We start from the raw sequence: 20917 nt of genomic DNA on the forward strand, positions 1-20917 counted from the left end.
TACACTAAAGGATTAGCCCTTTTTACGAGGTAACTCAGTTTCCTAAAACGATAATATTATCATTTTCGCAGGAAATACCAAGCTGTGGTAATAATAATTATTATTCAATGCGCCAAGCAATCACTTAGGAGACTCTAAGTTATTCTGGCTAGGGAAGGAACTTGAACTGGGCTGCCAGCCTAGTGATCGGGTAATAATCATTCGGGTACAGCCGACATGTTGTCTCTGTCATTAAAAACTACATAAACTGAATAACAATAACTTAGATCTACACACTCTACTGACATCTGCTGGGCGGTATTGAAACTTCAATCAAATATCAATACAACAGTTTCCTTTAGCCTGCTATAAATGTTGGTTAATCTAAATAATTTTAGTATGTTTACACTCTGTAACTGTTTTTTAGTTTTATTTTTTTGTAAAAAATGTTTTGTTCTGTATTTAAGGGTATTTATACCGTAAACAAATCAATACGTATATAATTGATTTCATACACCTTAATTTGTCATTTTGGCTGCTCTGTGTGCCTATGACGTTGATGTATAAGATCCTGTGCTACCATTCCACTGTAGAGAAAAACCGATATAAATGTTTTTTGGCGTGTCCCTAATCCCGAAATAAATTTAAAAAATATTAGCCATTGAAAGAATAGAAAATAATTTCTTTCGTTTTATAAGTTTTAAAATGGTATTCCAAACAATTTTTTTGAACTACAACGCACTTTTAAATTAAATGAATTTTCTTAAATTGTCGGACAGAACGATTATCACTGATTAGGTATTTCTATTTAAAATTTTAAATGATGCATTCGATAGTCCAGAATTATTCACTCTGATAAGATTTCGGATTCCACTACATAATACTAGAAGTCGGGATTTATTTCAGTGCAGAAATTATGGGACAAACTACCATATGTACTCCTCATTGCCTAGAATACTTATGGAGGGAAATAATTATACCGAGTCAGTGGAAATCGATTTAATAAATTATTACAAAGATTGTTATTGAGTCAGTTTAGTTAATTTTACTATTCATATTTAAAAGCCCTTAATAAGGGAGTTTTAAATGCCCTGTTTGGAGCCTAAGAGTCAAAAGACGTTATATAATTTGGCAACATCAGTTTTCTTTCATTTTGTTATCACAATTCCGGGGATTGTCTTTTCATTGTACCACCCCCTCTAGATAATGCGAAACTGCTCAGTAAATCTGCGTATTGAAGATAAATGAGTGTTCTGTTAATATGATAGCGTAAACTATAAACCGTAGTACGTTGTAAAATATACATAGACCTAGAGCCAGTTGACGTCACGACGTGAACTTTATCTATTCTATTTTAGGAAAATGTTAAAGGCATCGTGGCAGTTGGTTCTGCACAGTATTTAGGCAAGGTTATATTAAACTAGTTTGCGAAAACGCTGAGAAAACTTTAGTTAACACAAAACTTATTTTTATTTTTATTATTTTGGGCGTCTTGAGTGTCTATGTTATTTCATTGGGTTATAATTTTCTAAATAATTAGTCGCCTGAAATATCAATACAAATTGAAAATATCTCCCGAGTAAAAATAAATGCCGCCAACGGGAATTGAACCAGTATCTTCTGATGTCCGGTCAGGGTGAGCTATGTCGGCTTATTTCCAACCTGCCAAATGATTCAATATATATTAGTACCTCAATCAACAATTACTGCCTATTATATTTTTTCCACCTGTAAACATCTAACTTATTTTTGTAGGAAAGGCTTTGTTAGTGCTAAATTTCTCACTAGATGGCGTCCAGACATATTATATCTTCATTTATTAGTGAAATATTTTTGACTTGACAAATATTATTATTTTTTAATGATAAACTAATGTTTATAAGACAAGGTTTTATGCATAGAATGCTTATAATTATTTGTTTTCCTTTATGCTATGCATAAAACCTTGTCTTACAGACATTAGTGTATAATTAGAATCTAATTTTCTACATTGATAACTCTATCTAATATACAAACAATTTACTAATACTTTTTGAATTATGGAGACGATATTTTTATCAATTACATCTATGCGAATTTGATTTGTTTTTTCAGTAATGAATAAATGTAAAATAACCCACTTACCGACACCCGATCGAGCTGAAATTCAACAGACACACTCGTTCAATGGTCATTACGTACACACATGCGAACATATGTGTATTACTCTGAAATTGTATGACTTACAGCGAGCAGCAGTTATACGAAGTAATTCTCCCTAATCAGCAATTGGTGCGGTTAATGAAATTATCGACTTCAGTTCCTGAATAGAGGGTTCAATCGTCAGTCAAAGCATTTTTTTAAATTTTTGACAAAGACATTTTAAAAAAGATTATTTTTTACCGGTTTATTTTTTTATGTTTAATTTCAGTCGTGAAGTACTCGGAATACGGCAAAATTAAATCGCGTCTTATGATTTATTAAAAAAAACCTCGCCAAAGTTTCTTTAATTTGATTTTGTGACGTTTTGACCCAAATATTTAAATGGTTTCCAATTTTTCATACTATATCCGAAAGAGGGGTTCGTAAGAAGAAGATTTTGTACTTCAAAGCAGTTTTTATAGCCCTGATACTTATTCTTTTATATGCTTGTAAAAAGACCCATCAAAAAAGTCTTCAAATCCAGATTTTTCATTACTTTGCAATGCATTTTGTCATATTTTTTCAGCCACTGATTTACTCGGTAATAATTACTGACAATCATTTAAGTGTAAATCAACTAACCATCACATCGTCTCCCCGCAGCGGTAGGCAGAGAGGATGGACCACCAAACAACTCGTCCTTGACACAAACTACTTGCTTAGTTCGCATTAATAACACATACAAAGACGTCTCATACATACTGTTCTGTTATCCTAACTCTCGACCGATTCAAGTATTTAGTTCACTTGATCGTACCATGTTTTTTTCTTAGGATATGACCACCTACGAAAGGTTCCAATAATAATTTCGTTCTTATCGGTTGGGGAAATTCATGCGATTCCACTATAAAACTAGTCCTCATCGCACAAAAGGTAATTTTGAAAATTACAATTAGAGCCCCCATTAGAAATTCTACAGACTATGCTTTTATAATTACAGTCCCCATCAGAACTTCTGAAGACTATGCTTTCATAATTACAGTCCCCACCAGAACTTCTACAGACTATGCTTTTATAATAAGAGTCCCCATCAGAACTCCTACAGACACTATGCTTTTAATGCCCTGAATTTAACAACTCTGAAAGAATCATGTTTAAAAGAAATTTTAATTTGTGCATTCAAAAACCAGGATAACTTTGTATACACAAACTCTGGGTCGATTCACATGATCCCCATTACAACATACATCCATCAACCTACAATTAAAACGATTTCTGGACAAACAAATAAAAATATTTTTTACCCTCCCACTTTCAATAAAAACAATTTTTAAAAAATAACTGACTTTAAAAGAAGTATTACGATATGAATTATAGAAACGGGAAGAAACAATATAAATACAATTTGGCTACCTAACAAAGATTAACCATTATGTTAAAAAAAAACTTCACCTAATTTATTATTCACACCTAAAACCATGTACAACGTGACCTTAGAACGTGGTCATATTATTTTCGACTTTTGTAAAAAAAATTAAATAATAATATTTTTTTAGTGCAATAACTTCACTTTATATCTTGAAGGTTATAACCATCATTGCAATATACGACTGAAGAAGAAGATAATACTAATAAATATTAACGAAAAATGAAATAGAACAAGACACAAAAAATAAAAAGATAACGGTCACAACTAGGAATCGAACCCAGGATCTCTTACTGGGACAGCGTTATAACGACTCGACCACTGGTACCTAGTTATTAAACGTCACATTTGTCGATCTGATAATTAAAAAATAGAATTTGCTCATATTTATGGCAGCTCCCTTTTTGAATTGTAACAAATTTCTAATGAATTTGTTTTTAACTTAGCTATTGACTTTTTTCTAAGGACGAATTGTTTTACAGAATATGAACAAATTTCAATGTTAATTTTCAAGTTCTGTGAAAGAACTGTGCTGTGCTGTTATTATTTATTATGGGGCAGTTGCCTCACAATACTGAAATAACAACAGAACTTGTCAAATTCGGCGAAACAACCCTTCCTAAAAGTCTAAACGATTATTATTTTTTTTTGGAACATTTAAAAAAATTCTGAATTTGGATTATGAGATCGATAAATATTAAGTTTAATAACTAGGTCCCAATGGTCGAGTGGTTACAACGCTGTCCCGGTAACCACTCTAACCAGAGCTAACCAGATCCTAGATTCAATTCCTAGTTGTAACAGTCATCTTTTTTATTTTCAGTGTGTTCCATGTTTCGTTTAGATTTGATAGGATTATCTTTGTCTTCAATAAAATAATTATAAATTCTAGATTTAGGACAAGCTATCGCCACTGATGTGTTGCTGCGGAAAAAAAAGCAAATTTATGGAGAATTAAAAGCTTTTCGTGGAAAATACAGTTTATGTTCACATGGAATGGAAGAATGTGATTTCCCTCGGGAATCTCAAAGGCTTCCAGGGAATGCGTTTGTTAGGCAACTCTGGAACATTTTAATTACTCCTTGATGACAAGATAGAACATGCATTATTATGTCAACGAAACATCGTTCTCAGGATTTATCAGAATGTCAAAGTTAAACCTATTTACGAGAATGATAATTAAATACACATAGGTACTCGTTAATACACGGAATTATAATGATGGAAGATTAGTTCATTACTTATAATTACAACGACACATTGTCAATAAAGTTAATGATCATTAGCTAAATAAACAAGAACAGAATCATTATTGGAATGGGCATTATAAATATATATGTTACAGTCATGGTGATTAAAAAGATACTACACATAATGACTGGTCATTATATATAACAACCAAATTGTTTAGTCAATGTGATAAAATAATCACTTTATCCGGATATTATTCATAATATCGGGTCAAAGTTAGCAAAAGTAATAAATACGGTCCAACTGACTTGTTACCCCCTATCCTAACCTAACCTATAATAACCCAACCTAACCTAACCTATTATAACCCAACCCAACCTAACCTATCCTAACCTAACCTAACCCAACCTAACCTAATCTAACCTATAATAACCCAACCTAACCTAACCTAAAAGAACCCAACCTATCCTAACCCAACCCAACCTAATCTAACGTATAAAAACCCAACTTTATAAATAGGAAAATTGAAATATAATTTTATAATCCTTACCTAGTCCTACTTGTTTTATTACTGTATCTAAGTCTTCGAAGATATTATATAAAATTGCTAGTTAATGTGATTTGTGTCAATTATCACTTTGTCTAAATTAGGTAGACATTATAAATAATGGCTGGATAGTATATATAATATCCGGATGTATTACTTAGGCTGTGGCATATATACAGAATGTTAACAAGACGTACTTGACTTATTTTAACCAGTGATTCCTGACAATATTTGGAGTAAAAAATGTATGTACATGAAATGTTGGAATCCGGTGACATATTTGATTTTTTGTTTTCATCTTAAAATATATAAAATCAGTAGGATCAAAGTGAGAGAAGGTTATTAGGCTGAGTGACCTGCTGTCAAAATTGATACTATGAAAAATATTATCTTTTTATCGGTCTTTTGTACCAAGATATATTGTAGTGTTCCATTATTTACGCGACATTTTTAAGCCGAGCGTCATGTACCGAGATACGTACGCCCGGAGCAACTGCCCATTTTTTTTAAAGAAAGACAAACATTCCCAGGTTACGAGTAAACTGACAATATTTGAAAATCTACTACTACCACCACAGTAAGCGGAAAATGTTGGTTGTGTTTTGATGGAGGACTTAGCCAGCCGAGGAATTGAACATACTACGCCTCGATGGGACCCAAACGCGATGTCAACTCAGAGGTCTATTGTTATTGTCAAAACGCGTTCGCACGCGGACAACGCGGCCGGGCGCGGTTGTGTGGTGAGACATTATCCTGCCCGTCTGTCTCTGGGTCAGTGTCTTGTTTAATTGTACTGTCTTCCAACTATAGTTCATAGTAAGACAGTCAGTCCGGAGCTGGGACAAAACAATATTGTACCATCTTCGTGTGATCGCTGCATTACACTACATTTTGTTATTCATCATTAAAGCAATATAAAGAGTGGAATATACTCTCAGTATCGCCCTTGTGTCAGATCACCAATCATAATAGAAACGTTGCTTAGTATGGTTCTTGTATTTCTCAATCTCCTCCCTCTCCCCGCTACCTTCAGCCTCACAACATGCCCCAATTGAGGATACCATAGTCTCACTGGTTTCAGATTGGGAGCAGTTGGGACTCTTGTGCCGGTTGTACATAAAAAAATCGATAAAAAAACATATAAGTGCTTGATATTTGCTATATCTTTTGATTAAAAGAATAAATATTCAGTTCGATTCGGTTTTCTTGCCAAAAATCCAAATTTAAGTTTTGTATGAAAAAGTCCGCGCGGGCGGCTGTTCCTCTTATTCACTCAAATATATATTTGTATTATGCGGTTCCATGATAACTCAACACAGTGACAATTCAAAACACGTTTAAAAAGTGATATAAATTCATTAGGAACGATGAAAAAAATTTTTTTTTAACCTAACCTAACCTACTTAACTCAGTTAATAAAGTCTTTGTTTCATCACTTTCCATGACTTTATATAACTTTTTAAACATGTGATGAATCATCATTGTGATGGTTTATCCGGTCACCGTATTATGCATAAAATTAAATTGTCAATGAACTATAATATGATTGAACTTCACACGTACTTCAGAATAATTAGAACATTGGTTAGTGTTCCATCTTCCCCAGTTGTATGATGTCTGGGGAAATCTCCTTTGCGGGAGTTTCTCCGAATCGAGGGAGTTTGCGGGAAAATTTTGCCTTTTCTTGGGAAAATAATTTCTCATTTGACGTTTTGACATTTTCATATTTTTCCATACCCTTTTCTGTTTTTATTTTGACGTATTTGGTAGAATTGCTTATCTTCTACCAACAGAAGTAAAGAGATGCTTGTATTTTAGATTTAATCCAGTCACACTAAATTATCTAACTTAATATGGAAAAACACACAAACCATTTTTTTACCCCTTGTTAACTGTTGGAAAGTGAGTTAGCTAAGAGCTTCATAGATGCACTCATAGAGGGCAGTGCAAAGAGCTTGCTTGGAAGTCCGCAAGATGGCAGCTAGTAGTCAGTAGTCGCTAGGGCCAGTTAGGCTGCTTCCAGACAAACATGGTGTTTGCAAATCTCATTTAACCAGCTCCTAATTGGTATTTCTATATAAAATTATAAATGATTTAGTTGATAGTCCGGTATTGTTATAATTGATAAGCTTCCGGATTCTACAATGTAAAACTAGAAGTTAGGATTTATTTCAGTGCAAAAATTCTGGGACTAACTACCATATGTATTCCTCTTTGCCCAGAATACTAATGGATGGAAACAATTATATCGGTGGACATCTTCAATTTATCTTTAAACAAATGAAGCAATCCAGTTATGTACAATAAATAATGTATATTTCTTAATATTTATATGTTAAAGCCCCGAAAAGGGGCGTTTATTAATAAATAAATATAGAAAATTGAAATATGGACAATTCAAAAAAATTGTACATTAAGTACGTTTACATAGTAGAGATTTATTTTGTTAAATTATTGAACTCGGGATAGTAAATGAACGTTGGTTGGTTAAAGGAAAAAGTCAAAATATATTGGTACTTTTATTACCTACTAGCTAAAGCTAAACAAGTAAAAACTCGCGGCTTCGCTGGCGTGGTATTAGGGAGAAATTATCGAACAAAGAATTTTCCCTCGGGAACGAAATGTTTTTCCAGAATGAAATGTAGCCCATATTATATCCGAGTCTTTCAACCATCCTTTTGAAAAATATCATGTCGATCGGTTATTCCGTTACGACGTGAAAGAAGGACAAAGAAAAATTGATTTATATATTTATATATTAAGTATCAAATTTATTTTTTTCTATAATAATATTCAATACGTTTATAACAGTCGTACTTATCTAGTACACTCATTAAGAATAAAAAATAGTTTATTTCAAAAAAGGTAAAAAGGATTTTTTAAAGGATGGTGATCAACCCAAACATTTTGACCCGATCACAAACCACCACTGATTAATTGGGTCACTTTTACAAAAAAAAAAGATTCGACCATTTGGTCAACCATTTTGGTTCTTCTATTTTTAAAACAACTCGATCAAAGATCGGGTACTTTTGACCTGATTGCTGACATGATCGACCCGGGTTGTGTATGATCGATCGAACCGGGACTATTCTATATTTAAAATACTTTGTTTGCGGCTAATTATTACACCTTCAGCATCTTACTGCCTTGAAAAGAAAGTTTTGATGGTAATTAACATTTCCATTAAAATTGAATCTGATAAAATCTCGTTACTTTGTAATGTTTCATCTTCCGTATCAGAGTAAAGCTTCGGTGAACCTAACATGGTCCATCGTCATGGTCCAACACATCATTAATTAAAAACAGCACACTGAAAACTATAGTATAATCTGATATCTACAATATAACATCTAAATATTAATAACGACAATTGTCAATCACATCTTGACCCACCACACAGAATCCCCAGAGATGACATAGGCCCTAAGGGAAATCATTTTCTTCAGAGCCTAATGTAAAAAAAAAATGATTAAAGTAATGTTGGGCGCCAAATTATCACATAATTTGGCGCCCAACGTGGGGCAGGTGTATTTAAGGTGAAGAGAAATTAGCAGACGATTATTTTTTTTACTATATTGCAGAGATAAATGCTCTTTTATTGAGCCAAAACTTAAAGAATGTTAATATTTATTTTAATTATGATAATTTTAATAACAGAGTTAATAATTTAAACGTCAGTGGCATACACACAAAAATAAAACCCGTTTAATTCTTAGTATATCACAAGATAACAAAACTTAATCTGTAAAGTAAAAGCAGTTTGCTGAGCGTCAGAAAGTTGCTTAGCTTTAGGCTCTTCAGCACCTTTCCCCGAACTTAAACCGACCTTACACTCCAACTTAAACCAAACTTTAACTCGAACATAACTAAACCGCTCATGCTTAAATTGCTTAACAACGGGCGTCTCAGAAATGAGAAATGAGTGCGCGCGAGTATTGTAATCGAATTCAAAATTAATTTGCAGTATATGAAATAATAACTTCCCGCTCGTAATAGGTCAGCAGTCGACAGCACCTCGCCTATTTAAGAATCAAACAAGTTCCATTGAGTTTACAGATGTATATTTTTTTAATTCAATTCAATTTTGTTTATTCATTTCAAAAACATTACAAAATTGTTAATTTCAATGCGTTTTTAAAATATTTTTGTAATAAGAATTCTTAGATTAATATTAACAGTGTGCATATCAACTATGCCAGTAATAACAGAGCTTTCCTTTTAAAGGAAGCTTCATTGATGCTAAAAATGTCGATATCTGTATTGATTCTGTTCAACAGCAAGATTGCTCTCCCCACAGGCATGACCATTGGCAAGTTAGTTCTGCAGGCCGGGAGATAAAATAGTCTATGTTGTCGGTGACGTAGATAACCATCGGGAACATAGAAATGAATGCTCTCCATGATGAGCGAGTTTTCAAACCATCCACAAATCAGTCTAAAGAAATGTGTAGCAATGCGCACATCTCTCCTGACCCGTAGATAGTTCATTCCGAGCATACCCAAAAGAAAGTCAGTGGGATAGAGCCACGGGTAGTAGCCATACTCCCTCATGTAGAGAAATCTTAAGAATTAACAAACAGGAAGCCTTGTAATAGTTTTAAAACAACAAGCCCCAACATCCGTTACTAATATTGATTCGAAGATCTAGGCAATCGTATCGATTTGTACCAGCACAACTAGGTGGACGGCTGCGATTGGCTCGCTACTAGCAGAGCAACACGGAGCACGTTATGGAAACGAAGCGACCAAGGCAGATCATAGCGACGCACAGTGGTCTGAAAATCGCCTTTCATAGACATAGAGACGTGAATTTTCGAGAGTATTTTTTTTGGCTAGAAATATATTCTGCTGATCATTACTATGCTATAAAATTTCGTACGAAGCAATTGCGTGTTCAAATGAAGGAGTTATCATTTTTTTAAGAAAAATTTGTATGGCACTGACATTAAAAATGAGGCTATCTCTGGAATCATAAGATTGACCATTATATCCTTACACACAGATATACTACTATTTATTGGTATTTTTTTGATATACTTCGTATTGTGGCGCGACTTTTTTATGTTGATTATTCATTTTAATGCTTAAATGCTTTACATATGAGTATGCTTTGTCAAGTTTACAATATTTTATTTACACTGAAAGCCTCTATGTCTCTATGTCTCTACGTCTCTATTCAAGTCTCTATGTCTATGAAAGGCGATTTTCAGCCCACTGTGCGCCGCAACGTATTTCGACGCGTAAAGAAGTAATCTTATTATTTAGCGTTTTACAGCAGCGTTCGGATCGCTACTCGAATTATTAATGAATTTATGGGACGCCAGTTTGTTTAAGCATAGCAAACAAGTAATCATTAGTAACGGAAGTTGAGGCTTGTTTTTTTAAAACCGTTACAGTTTTGAGGAAAATATTTCTCCTCAGGGCCAATGTCATGCTAGGGATTGAATTAAAAATGCTGTGTGTAGGATTTTTTTAGGTAAGGAAGGATGGGAAGTTCTCGAAAGCAAAAAGATACAGAGAGTGAGTAAGAATCTGGGGGTCAGTGAGTTCAGGATTGATGGAAGTATGAATCCAGGCGGTGTTCCGAGGGAGTCCTGTTGGAGAGGTCAACAGGTCTTCCTTGATCAGTATATCCCGATCCGGCCTGACACGCAGTTGGTGGATAGAAGCATTCGCCTCTAAGACACGGATAAACCTCACACAATGAACCCGGGCACCCCTTTTAAACACCAAACGTAGCGAATCACTTGGGGTGACCTATGGTAAAGGTTGTCCAATAAATGGTTCCCAAAAAAAGGCCAACATTCCCCGGTTAAACATAACCTCAAAATATTTAAAAATCAAATTGTTTGTTAATTTTTTCAGCAACTGAGGGATGAAAAAAAATCTTTTAGAGTCGGGTTAACGCATTTAATAAGACATTAAACGTTCGATAGAGACCCCGTAGAGACCAATGTTTTTTTTTAAATGAGTTCTAAAATTCCATCTTCGGACTCGATTTACTCGAAAATCAAAGCTCAAATCATAAAAAAGTTGTAACACAAAATGGATTCAAACTGTTATGTAAATTCAGCAGTTTAGCTGTTGTGTTAAGATTTTCCGGACACCGTGTAGGGACAGCATATCGACTGTGTTTTGGTAAAACCCTTCTAGCCACATTTTTTGAGAATGTTACTTTTCAGTGCGTTCATATAGAATTAAGAGTCTTCAAAGTACAACTGGTAAAAAAAAATCGTGAAAAAAATGACAGCGTGCCAAATTCCTGATAAAATATTAGTCATTCAGAATATATCGAAAACACCTGTTCTTTTCCTAATACATATCATGACGGAACGAGATCAAAGTGTCAATATCAAAATCAGTATTTTTATGAACACGTCCTCACAAAACATTGGTTTTAACTGATATTTATTATAATAATAATTGGATGACTTGTATAGCACCGTTTTTGTGCAAAATCACCTCAAGGGCGCTGTACAAATTTATAATACGGCCTGCAGTCACATTTTTAACAAGAAAATGCTGAATATGACCAGACGTTTAATACAGATAATTATTATCTGAGAACTATCTCTCCGTATATTTATTTAACAATAAAAATTTATGCTAAATTTTTATTTTTTATTTTAAGAAAACAAAATTATTCATGCACCAAATATCTCATTTTCATAAATAGAATTGTAATATTTTACATGCAATTTTAAAAAATATATGTATCTCTTGAAATTTTTTTTTTTAATTTTTCATAATATTTCTCATATTTTTCATATTCTTATAAATCTCTAACTTCTCCATCCTCTTCTTGCAACCCAAACTAGCTATACATCATTTTTCTAACAAATTATCAGTAAAACACGAACGTGTTATGAGGATGAAGGAACACATTTCATAAACAAATACAAAATACTCCCATTTCATGAATATATATACTAACAGGATGAGCGCAGCTGCATGAACACGTGTTCCGATATATTTAGAAACAACTAATAGTTTGTTAGGAAAATAAATGGGGATTTTAATAAATCAGCTTTGATTACTCATTTTTCTCTGTGCAGTAGGTTTGATTCCTAGAATATATATGTTTGAACGGAGGACTTTTGACAGAGATTTATACATATAAGGTAATAACAAAACAATTGCATAACATGTTCCCACCTAAACCAAAAGGAATATGTACCACCTTAAATGACTTAATTAGGTATTAGTTAGGATGTGTTTACCTCCTTCCCGATGCTCGGGCCCGGAGCGCCCGGCGACAGCAGCCCGTTGAGCGGCAGCTGCGCGCCCAGCCCGTTGCAGGGCTCGAGGCGCACGAGGGACTTGGCCGAGCCCCGCACGCGCACGCTGGACCAGCGCGCCGCCGCCGCGCCCGCCGCGCCGCACGCAGCGGGCGCGGGCGGCCCGGCCTGCCCGCCGGCCGCCAGCAGGGGAATGTCGCCCGCGCGCTCGCTCATGCCAACACGCCCATCGCCGTACCGACACCAGGAACAGCCAGGAACCGACCTCAATGGCTTGCTTCTAACCTATATCTGCCAATCTTAGGACTGTTCAACAAATTTGTTCACTCTTGATTTTGCAGCAATTTAGATGACTTTTGCTACGTTTTTTTGTCTTTTCTGCAAATTTAATGAGATTGCAGCAATTACGATGAACTTTTCTGTGAAATTTATGACTTTTCTACAAACTTGAGGTTTTTGCAGTGAATTTGATGATTTTTCTGCGAATCTGATGAGTTTTCTCGTCAAAGAGATATCAGTTTCAAAATTTACCAATAAATTATCTCAATGGAAGTGTGTTTTTTAGGTACTCCTTGGTTTCTTGGAATAAAGTTTGATCAGTTCCTTTGAGAATCTTAAAATTTTACAGCATTAATGCCTACAATTTTTTAGATTATTCTGAAACCAAAATGGTTTTTAAGTAAGGCTTGATTGCTTAGATTTCAATTCGTTTTAATGTGTTCTAATAATTAGAGTTCCTGGAACTTTTCTTTGAATCTGATGGACAACTCATAGGTCTTCCAATGATTGGATATCTATTTATCTTTTAGTAGTTTGAGAGCAAACACAAGTCTATTTGCTGTTATTATTTCTACTTTAACAGTTTTGGTTTTACTTTCAGATTGAATCAGTTATTCTTCACCATATGTTATCACTATTGTTTAAGTTTTTCCTCCTTTGTCGACAGCAACCTTTTTGAATTAGTTAGCAAACTAATTATGTTTTTCTTCCTTTGACTTATTCCACACTGTATTTCACTCCTTAGTTAAACTTTCTGAAATTATGCCAGATAAACTTTTATCTTGTTAGACGTTCGCTTCTTCGTATTCCGTCTTTCTAAAAATAGCTTGTATATTCTTGCAAAGTTTTCTCCAGGTCTTATTAGCAAATTAGCCAATAACTATGAAAGTTTCTGTTTTGTTTCACCGTCTTGTTTCAATAATAATAAAGGAAGATTTAAAATGTTATCCAAGACAGATTATTTGCAAGTGTCACAATTTTTATGTGTATATATAATAAATAATCACATCACATTTTACATTCCCTGTGGAAAATATTTTTAAAAAACTTATATAATACATCAGCATTTTGACTTTTTGATATGTATCTAATTGTCTGTTATATATTGGATATAGGTGTTTTCGTAAGGTTGTGTCAATTATTTATAATTCACTAAATATTTATCATAAACTTAACAATTTGTTTAGCTTTCACAAATGCTTTACAAATGGATTGTAAAAAATATGTTTTTATTTCCCTTGCTCTTCCGGTATTACAATAGAAGATGTTTCGAGGAACTAGCTTCATTGAAATAACTTCGGAACCGGTGAGTACTCGAGAAACACGCCAAACGCGCGCCCAACGTATGTACACATTTGACAGTTGTGACAGTTCATACTAGAACGGGTCGCTTTTACGACTCGTACTCCGATCGAGCTGAAACTCGGCAGAAAGACGCGTTGTCGATGACAATCAATTATTTGGTGGCAATTAACTACACACGCGTGGACACATACCCACTTCTCTGAAATCGGATTGCATTACATCAGTCACTATACGAAATAAATGTCGGTCCTACCCGAACGGTTGTCAACTTCTTTTTTCATTATTTTTTTAATATTTAAAAGACATTTTAAAACAGATGAATTTTTTTTTTTAATATTTAGTAAATAGGTATATAAATATTTAATAGCATAATCTAATTAATTATTAATAAAATTAACTGAATGATCGTACATGTTTTTCTACACATACGCCTCAGGGATCTCATTTCAACAGCATTTAATCTACTTTCATCCTTTCTTTGCCAGTTCCATGCCTCACTTCCATACACCAGGGTAGGTACCAGCACTCCATTGTGGACTGCTAACATTGCTTATTTGGACAACTTTTTGCTAGCGCTTACTGCTTTCAGTCCTCCGTTAATGGAGTTACCTGCATTTACCCTTCTTTCAATATCTCTGTCAGTCTTCCCATCTCTCTAGAACATACTTCCTTGATGCACAAACTCATCCACCTGCTCCAAGTATTCCTCATTCATAACTTTATTGCACACTGTTTTCGTACTCTCTCTCTCAAACACCATTCCTTTAAATAAATAAAAAATATTTAGACTTTCAAAAAATATATTCATTTAGATCGAAAAATACTGATCTAAATATACTTATTTATATTTCTATATTTTTACTCTAAGAATTAATAAATTATTCTTGAAAAATGTTTTAAAAGCTTTACTGTGTAAACGCTCCATGATTGGTCGAACAAAATCTGATATCAAATGTACTCCGTGTTAAGTTTGTGGGTACGACCTAATAATTAAACCTCTCTTAATAGTTTTATCGATTATTTTAACTTACATCGTAGTATCTATCTCCTGACATAAGAGAAGGTTTTTTAAATAATTAAAGCGGTAAAATCGAAGCTATTCCATAATATAAAGCAACCCAAAAAACTAGCGCGATTGCAACTAAAATCACCTACATGCCAATTTAACTTTTTTGTAAAAATGTGTAACTAAGAACTTATTACTTACTTATTAATACACAGCATAGTAACAGCGAACAAATTAAGAAACTCACCTAATATTTTTCTTATATTGTAACTATAAATTGAATTAATCCAATATGTTATCATGTACCCTGATACAGTGTTCCTTAATTATGCATATTATTACATGTACCTTGGTAACATTTATCAGGTGTTTTCGTAAAAAAAAAAAAAACTAATATTCGGGTGTACAAATATGTCTGAAAAAGTTTTTATTTTGATTACTTTGAAAAATATATATGTATATAGACTATATATTACTAGCTTATCTATTAATTTAAAGTATGGAAATATAATTCATAACAGCAGCGTGTACAAATGTTAACTAAACCAGGCAATTTGGCTGTCCTAAAACGGGAAAATTTCCTAGTTGGACAGCCAAAGCTTCCTTAAGACGAAATAAGATCCTAAAAAAATATCAGTTATGGGCGTGAACGCGATTTAAGTGGGCGAAGCAAATTAGTTTCACACGCGCTCCGCTCGAATTAAATATTATAATATTTCGGGGTGCAGAGGAATGAAGTACGTTGCAATGGGGAACACCCGACACCACGAACAGTTCGAAGTCAGAGCAGCGATGAAATCCACTAGATGGTACCCATGAGTAAGGTTTGAACATGAAATGCTTAATAATGGGCGTCTTTCAAACTATGTGAATAGTAATATTAAGTTGAATGTGCATGTTTTAGGCAAATTTCGATAGAAACGTTACCTATTGCAGAAGGAGCTCATGATTTTATGATTCTTATCAGATTTCTGTAACCATACTGCTAGACGGTAGGCAGTAACTTATGACTCGTAACCGACGTGTTCTTCATTGACAGATGTCAAAGCAATACGGTATTCAATCACGAATCATTTTCATAATATCTGATCATAATTATATCTGAATATATTGACAAGATAAATAAAATATCAGTCATTTTCAATATTTATTATTATCGTTTACAAAAAGTTACATAAAACAAATAATTATGTAATGTAAAAAGCATAAGATGCAACTTTTTTTGTATAAAGGCCATCATTTATTATAATATAAGTTAGAAATAGTAAAAATAATTTTATATAAAAAACGAAAATAATTATTCAATAAATAGCATTTCGTCGAAATCTAAACGACGATTTCCAAATTGACGTTCTTTACATACAATATCTAAGATATGTGGAGGATCACGAACATTCATAGACCTTGTGACTCCAGGATCGATAAGCTCGACAAGAATGCAATCCATTTAAAAATTAGTTAATTTAATAAGCATTTTTTCTTCCCAGAACTTGTCATCTCGAAGTATACGCTCAACTATCTCTAAGTTAGATAATTACAATCATAAAAAGAGTCGTGCTGCGAAATTCTATTTAATACAGTTAAAGAAAAAATATGTCTTCTATTCTCCTTCCTTCCAGAATAACGGGTTTCTTCTCTTCCTGTGTAAACAAAACTTTTACTTTATTTACGTCATTTTTTTTTTTTTTTAAATTTTTTTTATTAAAAGTATACAATACAGAATATAGTATATTATATAAAGCATTGTACTCCCAGGAGTTAATAAACTCATTGCGGGAATGATACGCATTACATGAAACATATAGCTGTATGTATTAAATGGACATATGATGGGACATACACAACATTATTATTTCAGATAGTCATTAATAAGATGAAGTTTGAGCATGTTAGTTTGGGTCTTTTTACATTGACTTGCACATTTGATCTCGTTGGGTAGTTGATTATATTTTGTGTGAGCTATGTATTCCAGGGATCTTAGTCCATATTTTGTTGATTTGATTTTTGGTATATGTAGTTTGTTGTGATTTCTTGTGTTGTGTTGGTGTACGTCGTAATTGTAATAGAGTGTAGTGTTGGAATGTGCCGAGTGTTGAATTACTTTTAATATAGTTTTCGTTATTTCAAAAGTGGGAATGGTATTAAAATGAAGTATTTGGGTGTTTCTGTAGATGTCTTTGACATGTGTGTCCCAAGGTAAACTGAAAATATTTCGCAGGGCTCTATTTTGGACGACTTGGACTTCTGAAATCTTTTTTTTTGTAGCAAATCCCCAGATTCCGGCGAGATATATTAGATGTGAGTGAATCATAGCATGGTAAATCGATTTTAATAGAGAGGGAGGAAGTAACCCGCGAAGTCTATATAAAACACCAGTTATATGAGTAATTTTGGATAGAACATGTTTAAATTGGTGATTCCATGTGAGTTGTGAATCAATGAAAAGGCCAAGATATTTTGTAACATCAGCCCTTTCAAGGCGGTTATTATCAAGACTTATATTAAGACATACATTTTTTTATTTGCAAACAGTATGTAATGTGTTTTTTTTATGTTTAGGCTAAGTTTGTTTAATCGCAGCCAGTTTGCCAGGCAAGCTACATCACTTTCCATTTCCTTTTCAAGTTCGTTTAAATCATTATTGTGATAAAGAATCACTGTATCATCTACATAGAGTTGTATTGTACCCTTAAGTCCCCATTTAGCAATATCATTTATATATATTAAAAATAGTAATGGTCCAAGTACGGAGCCCTGAGGCACGCCACATTTTATCGTTCCCATGCTGCTTGTCCCCTTTCCAACAAAGGTCTGAGAGTGTCGGTTAGAGAGGTAGCTACACAGTAACTTCAGGGGAGTGCCTACTATGCCTAGGTGTTCTAGCTTCTTTAGTAGTATCCCATGGTCAACCGTATCGAATGCCTTTTTTAAATCTATAAATAAGCCTGCAGCATGCTTACCCTGGTCTATATGCTTTTGGAGGGCGTATACAAAATCGAAGGCAGCACATTTTGTGTTAGATTGGTTTCTGAATCCATACTGTTGGGATGCGAGTAAATTGTTTGATAGGAGATATTTAGTGAGCCTAAGCTTAATAACCTTTTCAAAAACTTTAGAGACGACAAAGAGGATGGATATAGGACGGTAATTAGAAGGATTTTTTTTGCAATCATCTTTGTAAGTCGGAATTATTTTTGCTATCTTTAGTTGATCTGGGAAGATTCCACTATTCAGGGATTGATTAATAAGAAAAACAAGGTGGTCAGCTAATATATCTTTGCGAAAGTTCAGGTACACTGGTGTAATTCCATCTAAACCTGGAGATGCATTAGACTTTAGTTGAGAGATGATACTGAGAACTTCTGTTTTATTTGTTTTGGCCATGTATAAGGACTGGATTGCTTTTTGATCCGTGTTTATAGTGATAGAATCATCTGGATATGATGCAATTGTAGCTGCTAAGTTTTCCTCAACTGATATAAAGAAGTTGTTAAAAGTTGAAGCTATCTGTGTTGGGCATGTTATTTCTTCATTCTTAATGAGAAGACATTCAATTTCATCTTTCTGGGGTGTCGAGCTATTTGTTAGAATTGCATTTATTATTTTCCATGTCTGTCGCGGATTACGCAGGTTTTCTTTAAATATAGTCGTGTAGTATTTGGTTTTAGCATATCTTCTAAAGTTGGTAACTTGATTTCTTGTTTTATTTCTCAGTGCTGTGAATATATCACTTTGCTGATTTTTTTCCAGATTTTAAACGCATTGTTGCGCTGTTTGATAAATGCATTTAATTTTGCATCAAACCATGGAGTATTACCCCTCCGTTGGTCTCCTATGCGTAACTCAGATTTATGTTGGGATGATTTTATTGCTGTTTTGATGTATTCATTAAAATTATTATAGATTTCATTGGCATTACTGGTGGTTTCGTGTGGAAAGTTGTGGGATTCTACATATGTTTTTAACATGTTTTTATCGGTTTTGGTGTTGTTTGAAAAAAAATGTATTCTATTATTAGTGTGATGTTTCAAGCTGTTTTGGTAATCTAATATCAAAATGTTATGATCACTTAGGTAGGCATCTATATTTGCAGTAGTTGAGGAAATATTTTGTCTGTTTGAGATGATATGGTCTATTAGAGAAGTAAAGGTATCTGTTACTCGTGTAGGATAGGATGTGTTACATATGAAACAGTTGTATGAGTCTAGCGTGTTGATGTATTTAAGAGATGTATTATTTTTTTGAAGAATGTCAATGTTGAAATCACCAAAGATAAGGGTATCATCTATACAGTTATTTAAAATAGATTCATGATACATTAAGAATTCGTTAATGTTTGAGGTAGGCTTTCTGTTTATAACATAAATATTTAACGGTTTAAAATTTCTATTACGGATATATAATTGAAAACAATATGTATGGGAAATATGTATTTGAAAATTTTTTACGACTTCAATACGTTCATAATAAAATTATATGTTTAAATCAGAATTTTTCTCCGGTGAAATCGGTCCTTTCGGCATCGGATTATTGATATATTAAGTATTTTCGTGATTAAATAAAAACAATATTAGAAAAATTATGTTAATTCACTTTTCAATCAAATTTTGGAATTATACACACGAGCGTATAAGTACGTATAGACGGGTATATACAAGTGTATAAATTGCCTGCTGTAATATAGATAGAGTCTAGAAGCAAGCATTAATTGCACATTTTTTCTGTGTTCTTTATTCTGCCTTTGATTTTTTTCACCCTGCTTACTAGCGGATACCTGTTCTTTTTTTCTTTGTTGCCATATGCCTTTGCCTTTGTTGTTATATGATATTGGTCGGTTTTTGTATTGATTTGTTGATTATAAACGTACCTACATGTTATCTGGGTTATAAATGTGAGAATGGTCGATATATTTGGGGATTCCGTATTATAGGCCAGTACACATAGCGCCAAAAAGGGGGTTGCGATCGTAATTATTCCGGTAGTCCCAATTTTTTTATATGTTTTATAAACTGATCCCATGATGTATAATCTGAATTTCCGACCATGGCGCACCTGTGCTCGCGCCACCATTTAAAAAAAACCGGCTGTAATCGCGCCAAAATCTAGTTTTTCCAAAATATCTCATTCTCAATGCAAATTTTGGCTAAATTAGCTAGATAATTAAAGTAAAACATAAAATTACCTACAACTTTTTTGAAAACAATTTTCTTCAATCTCTAATAGGTACCGAGGTAGAAAGTCGTAAAGGTGCGTATATTTTTGAAAAAAACAAGTTTTTTGCGCGACTAGGTTTGATTTTTTGTAAATATCTCGTTTCCAGTACAATTTTGTGTAAAAATTATTGATACTAATTTTGTAGAAAATAAAATTTCATAAAATAAATAGGTATATAATTTATGTGTTTTAATTCTAATACGTATCCAAGCTCTAATCCACCAAAACCAGGCCAAAAATTGAAACAGAGGTAAAGTGTTTTAAATTTCATTCCTTAATTTTATTTTTCTTCAACAATTATTGTTGTAAGAACATATCAGTTGACAACAATCGTCATGCCTGCGTCAGACCTAGCTATAAGGGGCTGGAAACGGCATGCACGTTAGTGTCATAAGAACTAGAGCCAGCAAATAGTGAAAACTTTTCAGGTTCATTCATCTCTGGTCCGTGCTGAAAAATAATGTCAGTTTTTGTTAATTTTTTTAGAGCGCTTATTTAATCATATAAAATTAATATTATTTACCTTATATTTACAGAAATTGTGAAAAAAATTACCATGTTGAGTGTCGGTATAGTGTTTAACACAATACTCGTATTTTCTTTATTATT

The 20917-nt window shown here is 33.5% G+C and overlaps 1 protein-coding gene across 1 annotated transcript in view; it reads right to left on the reverse strand.

The window, feature by feature from the left end:
* sei (potassium voltage-gated channel seizure) overlaps window positions 1-20917 on the reverse strand; it is a 298364-nt gene that overhangs the window by 202529 nt on the left and 74918 nt on the right. The window contains exon 2 of the mRNA XM_089647318.1: window positions 12487-13807. Within this exon, the coding sequence (XP_089503444.1) occupies window positions 12487-12720 (234 nt within the window). The 5' untranslated portion in view covers window positions 12721-13807. The remainder of the gene's footprint in view (window positions 1-12486; window positions 13808-20917) is intronic.

Source organism: Hesperophylax consimilis, chromosome 26 (assembly GCF_061612785.1).
Source record: "Hesperophylax consimilis isolate HC1 chromosome 26, BYU_Hcon_1.0, whole genome shotgun sequence".
In the NCBI taxonomy this organism is placed as follows: domain Eukaryota; kingdom Metazoa; phylum Arthropoda; class Insecta; order Trichoptera; family Limnephilidae; genus Hesperophylax; species Hesperophylax consimilis.